At 40.6% G+C, this 7,224-nt stretch overlaps 1 protein-coding gene across 1 annotated transcript in view; it reads left to right on the top strand.

Annotated features, from left to right (window-relative positions):
* Positions 1-260: 260 nt before the first annotated feature.
* LOC104540244 (glycine receptor subunit alpha-1) overlaps positions 261-7,224 on the top strand; it is a gene marked incomplete at its 3' end in the record, with an annotated part of 33,264 nt that continues 26,300 nt past the window's right edge. The window contains exon 1 of the mRNA XM_010183998.1: positions 261-316. Within this exon, the coding sequence (XP_010182300.1) occupies positions 261-316 (56 nt within the window). The remainder of the gene's footprint in view (positions 317-7,224) is intronic.

Below are 7,224 nucleotides of genomic sequence, written 5' to 3'. Positions count from 1 at the left end.
GCCGCGCACCGCCGCTGTCCAGGGTCCTGATCGGGGCGCCCGCCAGGGGCTGTCCAGGGTGCTGACTGGGGCGTCCCTTGCTGCCACAGTCCAGGGTGCTGAGCGGAGCTCGCCCGGCCTCCCCCGAGCACAGCCTGCCCCGGGAGGGGCGACTCGCTTCCCCTACCAATTCTTCCTGCCAACTGCCGGGTTACTTTATTGGCCAACCCCACCAGCCCACCCCTCACGGAGTACAAAAAAAACCAGCGAGAACTGGAAAAATGTGCAACGTCAACGCGCTCGGAGTCTACGTGTGGGAGACGATCGTTTTCTTCAGGTAAGACTCGGCTTTACGGGAGGAGTGTGCGTGCACCGGCGCTGCCGGGCTGGGCTGCTGTGCCCACCCCAAGCTCGGGGCACAGCCCCTAGGCACAGCCTCATCCCTACCACAGCGGCGTCCCGCCTTTCTCGAGCTGCCTTTTTAGCTCCTCTCAGCTCCCCGAGACAGGCAATCGCACAACCCCTGGCTCGGGACTTTCCGCGGCTTTGGGAGTTACTCCGTTTAATTAGCACCGCAATCTCGCTAACCGCAGTGCTGAAAACACCGACACCGACTGGTTGCAAAGTGACAACTAGTGGCGGCTGGGAATGCTGCACTTGAATTTGCCCGGGTAAATATTCCCACCTCGCCCCCTCCCCATCCTCAGATTGCAGGTTAAAGTGAGTTCCATGGGATGCATTCACTGCTTAGCTATGTTATCTTGAGAAATCATGAGACACTTTTTCAAGGAGGGCTCACCCTATCAGTCTGCTATGTCTAAAGTCACTGAAAGCAAAGAAAAAAAAAATCACCTTCCTTCCCAACTTTGTTTTTCTTTCATGTTGTTTTCAACATCCTTCCCTTGCAGAATCTAAATGAAAGCCAAAGGTCATGTGGGGAGTTTTTTGCTGTTACATCCATTATCGACTACCTGAATTTTTACTCTGTTTTAGATGTGTTCAGTTTCTAACTAAGACTGAGGTAAGAGAAGGAACAGTTTTAGACTTAAAGAATTGTTTCTGGTCCATTTCTCCTTGCAGTGCTTCTATTAAATGGACAAAAATAAAATTGGAAGGTAGAAGCTCTTCTGTATTTCCATGCACAATGCAGCCTGCTGTAGCAAGTGATAGATGTCAGGCACATACAATTGGAAAAAACCTTCTTTCATGACCTGAACTTGCTTATCAGTCTTAGACTTCATTTCAGCTTCATGGCTCTTACTTCTGCATTTCTGTATTTTACCAAAATCTCATCTTATAGTTTAACATGAAAGAACATACATGATTTACATATACGTTGCTGGTGTAATACTTATTATTTTCTGAATCACAGTACCGTTGATACTGGCCAGACTTTTCTAGCTAGCAGTCTCTTTCCTTTTTTGAACACTAAAGTCTTTCCAGGCATAAAGATTGGAATATCCTCACTTTTCCATAGAAAATCAAAGACAGCAAGATTGTAACAAAGCATTAATGTTTATCTACTAAGTAAACCAAGAAAGAAGGTCTAGAAATAACTTAAATCACTAATATCTGGAAAGTGATGCACAACACCCAATACTTCAGAGCTATCCTTTCTCCTCTTATTTAGTCAGAAGTGTAAAGTGGCAGGGCACAATATAGTGGGGTGGACTAAAAGGAAACATATGTAAAATGAAATAAGCTCTTTAGTTAAACCATGTTGAAACATAGAAATTTAAAAAAATAAACAAACCAAAAAACCACAAGATTAAAAAACACAAATCCTCTAGAATGCTGTCCATAAATAAGCTAGAGGGAAAAAGGAAAAATTTAATAAAATAAAAAAGAAAAAAGAAAAAAAGCCTTTTCAGGGTTGAGTTTCCTATGGCCCTGGTATTAAAGCATCTGAGGGTCTTTCCTTTGGACTGTTTGATCAACTGAAATCGATACACACTTGTCTTGCTAATTCTGTTCTATGATGCACATTTATGCATCACACAACACATGTGAGTGCTTACAGATTGTCAGCGCATCAATTAAAGTCCTGGGCATTCAAAACCTTAATAAACCAGTCCCTTCAGGTTCTAATGTAAGTGTTTATACTATTATAAATTATATACTTATGTATATATATGATTATGTCATATTGTACAGAAAAGGTATTTCTGGAAGTCTAGTTATCCTGAAATTAAGATTTAAGGAAATTCGAAAATGCTTTAATTAAATTACAGAGACAAGTTGAAGCCAAATTGTTTTATGTACTGAATTCATTTTCAAAACAATAAAAAAATTCAGTAATTCCTGCTCAGAAATTACTCTAAGCAATGTTTGTTTTTTTTTCCCCTCTCCCGCTTTGTGTTATGTGTTCAATTTATTACAGGCCAAAAATCTACCAGCCTTTCTGGTCCAGGAATAGCTTTGCTATTTCAGTTTCAGTTACCAAAGTTTATTCATTAACAGACATTCATAAATTCAGTGTGCCAATTACTCCAGCACTCAGTCATACATGAAGTTTAAAAAACCCACAGTCCATTAATCTGTAATAGAAGTATGCATCACTTTAAATTACAGGGTTTACCCACTTTATTGTCGGCCTGTCAAAAATATTCTGGAAAGAGAATCCAGTATATGTTAGCACATAGACAACAAAAATAAAGGAAAATCCAAAATCCCAAAGCAAAACTAGATACAGCCAGTATAGGAAATAAGACTACATCTGTTGCTTAAGAAAAATGTCCTTCACCAGCCTTTTAAAAAACAAGATCCTGTGGGAAAGAGAACAGCTGGTGTGTGAATGCAAACATTATGGTATTGCCAATATGATATTTGTCTGTTGCAGTTGGGATGTTTTAGAAGGAATTTGTGATAAGCAGCTTATTCTGATATGCCTTTCTTTATGGAAGAGCATTTCTCACTTTGCTACCTGCCTTCTTGGACTGCAGTCACTTGGCTGTGACTAAGACATTTATTGAGAACTTGGATAGAGGCAGCTATGGAAACTGGTTTGGGGTAGGAGATGAAGGGAGTCTTCTGACTGACAGGCTGCTTGACCAACCTTTCCATACACATATCTTCATAAGGCAAAATGCTATGTTTTTAAAATAAAACTAAATTTTTTTACACAGGGACTTTCAGATGTCCTGCTTATATCTGTGGAGACACAGATAGAAACATTGTCCTGAAGTCTAATTACATACACTGCATGTTCTTACCCTGGTTCAGTTGTGAATTCCATCGTGCAGAACAAAAAGCCACCCCTATCCTGTGATGGTCTTGCCTGGACTTGCTGTTGTACCATTGCATTTTAATAGCTGTGGTGGTTCAGAAATACCACCACATAAGCCTGGGAGTAGGAATGCACCTTATACAAGTTAGGAGATAAAAGGTGCCTAGAACTGGCACCTTACCCAACTGGACCCTGTCCTCTGAGGTTTTGGGCCTGATTCTTCTCTTAATTGCACTTCTGTATATCAGGAATCAGTAACATGACCTTCACTGAATCAAGATCAGAGTTGGCTATTTCTGAACAGCAACCTGTCAGCTAGCAGGAGGGACTCAAGGCTACTGCTCCAAGTGATTCACAGGTTAAGAGTTGTTGCCAGCCTCAGACTCTATTGGATTGCTCTTACTGGCATTATTTTATTTCCTTCTGTCAATAACAGAGCTCTCTGATTCCAGCTTTTAAAACAATGGGAAGATGCCATTGTGAATATGATACCTCTTAACTTGGTGAAAAGACACTTTTTCTTAAAATAGACTTGACAAGTAAAGTAGGTGATTGGAGAATTGATGATTTCAGCCTCATGAAAAGACAACCAAAGAAAAGTCAGGGGAAGGAAAAGGAGAGCATGGTGCATGTTATCTCCAAACCTTCTGCTATAGCTCTGCAGTGCTAGACAGCATTACAGAGATACCTGAGAATGAAGTGCTAACCGCAGACTTTGAGAGCCACAAGCTAAGCTACATAGCAGATATTCTCAATAGTTAAAGACTATTTTCCTCTCACTAACTAAAAATCTACTGAAAGTTGTGGCTTATGATCTGTTGTGTCTCTGCTGAGTCTATTGTCTATTATTAAATAAAAATTATTTAGCAAAGGCTTGGATTAGATACATCTATGGACACTCTTTGGCTTCTTTGCTTTGCAGTTTATAATAGCCCTGCTAGAAACTCTGCTAAAAGTTACATATTCAAGGTTTGAAAGTGTGATGGGGTAGACAATTCTACATAGTAACCCTTATAAATCATTCCACAAAGAAAGATTAATTTGGTGTCATCCCAGCAAAAGTACAGAATGTTTGGGTCCCTGTCTTCTACAGGGACTTTATATGCACTTCCATCTATCCATAACAATTCACTTACATTTTAGGCAATTAAAACAAATCAATGTAAAGTACATAAAACATTTTTAAACACAGTCTAATCTTAACACTTCTCTCTCAACAGCTGCCTTAACTCCAGAGCTGCTTGTTGGAGAGATAAGAACAAAAGAATGGCTCCACAAATGTCTGGTCAAAAACCATTCCACCCTTGTTATGCTGGGTGCAAGAAGCAGAAAAACACTCCATAGAAAATCATCTTGTTTAGCAAAAACATTACTAAAAAAGTGTTGCCATTTCTCACATGCACTGATAAAATATCCTTAATCTCTGAGACACTGGTGCTGTGAAGATTTTAGGTAAGGTAGGCTGGCTGGCCACCTTGACTCCCACTGAACATGACCCTATACTGCAACAAGTCCCACTAGCAGAACATATATTAAGTGTTCAAATACCTAAATGGAGCTGCTTCTGGAAAGAGATCACTATGTGAAGGGCATGGTAGGATCCATATGAATCGACTACAGAGACTTTTTTCAAGAACAAGAATTTAGGCATGGGAATTTGGTCTCCCCTTTTTCCTCTTCTCCCATGAGAGAGGCATTGGAGACCCTTACGTATGAAGCAAGACAGCAGGAAAGGGCCCTCTGACTCCTTTTAAGTGTCTCAGATCTAATAGCACAGACTAAAGGCTAAGAAGTTTATTCTGGTACTGATGAAGTGATTCAAGTCAAAATGGAAAACACTTGTAAGCAACAGCACACTGCTGTTCCCCTGTTCTTGGGCAAACATTTTCCTTGTTGGCTTAGGAAATTCATCTCACCAAATCCTCATGAACTGACCTGGATAGAAAAGGATCCCAGCATCTGAATTAATATGTTAATCAACATCCAAAATTAAATTACTTTATTATCCCAGCACCAACCGGTAATCATTCATCTGTGATAGAAAACCAGCAGAAGCCTGTTCTCATTTAATCCTAGCATGCAGGTTAAAAGGGCTCTTTAAATTTCAGTACTGGGAACAAGATGTCAGACCACCTAATGAGTATAATTGCTATTTAGGTACTGATGAAAGGTGAGGGTTTAAAAAAAATAATCACACTTTAAAATCACAGCATCTCAATCAAAATCACACCATTTAAATATGTCAAATAATATAAATCTATTCACTGATATTCACTTGCTCATTTTCTATAACCTGGAGCTTTTCTGAGAATTGCAAAGTGACCAGGATTAAGACAACAGAGAGGCTGATAATGTATTTTGACTTCTATCTGTTTTATTTGCCTGTATCAGATGTCACTGCTGTGGCGCATTAAATCAGGGTTTCACTATTTTCAGTGAATTACCCTTTTGATTTGCTATCATTACCTTGCATACTTTCTGTTGACCTTTGTCTATCAGCAAGAGCACAATTATTTCCATTTTTATGAAGTACGATTACACTTGTGCACATCACATCCATCAAAAATGGCTCAACATATTCTTTCAAATGATAAAAAAGTAATTCCAGCATACCCTCCACACTATGGTTTGACTCAATTTTGTGATCAACAACAACAAAAAAATTTAGTCTGGAAAAAACTTGAAATAAATGGAGCAAAAAGGAAAAAGCAAGAGAAGCAGGAATTCCTCCCGCTGCTCCAATGCAAGGCACCAGAAGGATCATTAGCAGCCACGACCAGACAACTCAACACAGGGCTGGCTCCTCCTGCCTTCTAGATCTGCTTGCACAACCCAGAAAAAAAAACAACTTTTGCATTGAACTCAGCATAACAAAATATTACTAATTCAGCAAGTCACTTATCCTTAAAGAAACAAATTTTAAAAAATCCACTTCTCCTTTGTTTCTCTCATCTTTCCTCCAAATTATCCAAAGAATTTACACTGGTGTTTACAAAGCCAGACAGATTGTTTCTCTCAAGGGGAAACAGTTTACATTGGTATTTCTTAGCCAAGATGATTAGTTGATGCAAAACTACATAGACCTCTTAACCTCTTGGGAAAATGCTGATACGCTCTAGCTGGTTTGGTCCTGGAGGTCTGCGTGCATTGATCGCACTGGTGTGATAGATCAGATACACATTTCCAAGCTGCTCCTAAATCTATACTGATGCTTCAGGAGCCTGGTGCACAGAAAGTGAAAAAAACCAGAAATACAGCTTTTGTCCCCTTGGTAAGACCAAAATACAGAGAGGTTCTGCAGAGCACAGAAATAGAGAGAGACAGATGCACTCGTCATTTACACGCACTGAGCACTCCCCATTATGCAGACAATTATTTCATCCATATAATGCACCATGGTAAGCTGCTGATTTGGGGAATGCACCACATCTGGCTGGTACAGAGACACAGTTGGCATCCTGTAAATACATCTCTGCTGGATCTAAGTGCCAGCTGAGAAAAGCAGGAGAAATCTTAATTTACCAAACCCCATGAAATTTGGATTTTGAGAAGGAGGGGGAAACAAAAGGGCAGTTTTGCACCTGCTTTTCTTTTGATTTCTCCCTCTTCCTCTTTACATTGTGGCTCATAGCCTGCTAAGAAAAAAAAAGGCAAAAAAAAAAAGGACAAAACCCCAAATGCCTCAGCAGATTGCTAGGGAACTCTCTTGTTTTTATCAGTGTCTCATTGTGGGGTGGATGAAGAGGGGAAAAACTACCCAGAGGTTGCCAAGGCAAGGATTGTCGCATGCACAGAACAGCAGGGCTTGCAGTGCCATCAATCATCTCCATGCTGCCTTCAGCCGAAAGCTGCCAGTAACAGCTCCCCCCGTGCCTGCCCTGCCAGTGATGCCTGCCCCTACAGCCACTCGTTCAGGATGTGGACCCTGTCTTCCAGCCGCAGCAGGGCTGGAGCAGACACGCAAATCAATAAATAGCACAGAACTGGGATCAATGGTGGATCAGACCACTATGGCATGC

Source organism: Mesitornis unicolor, unplaced genomic scaffold (genome assembly GCF_000695765.1).
Source record: "Mesitornis unicolor isolate BGI_N332 unplaced genomic scaffold, ASM69576v1 scaffold51534, whole genome shotgun sequence".
Classification (NCBI taxonomy): Eukaryota; Metazoa; Chordata; class Aves; order Mesitornithiformes; family Mesitornithidae; genus Mesitornis; species Mesitornis unicolor.
Note: the sequence above shows the minus strand (reverse complement) of the source record. Positions and strands in the feature narration are given on the sequence as shown.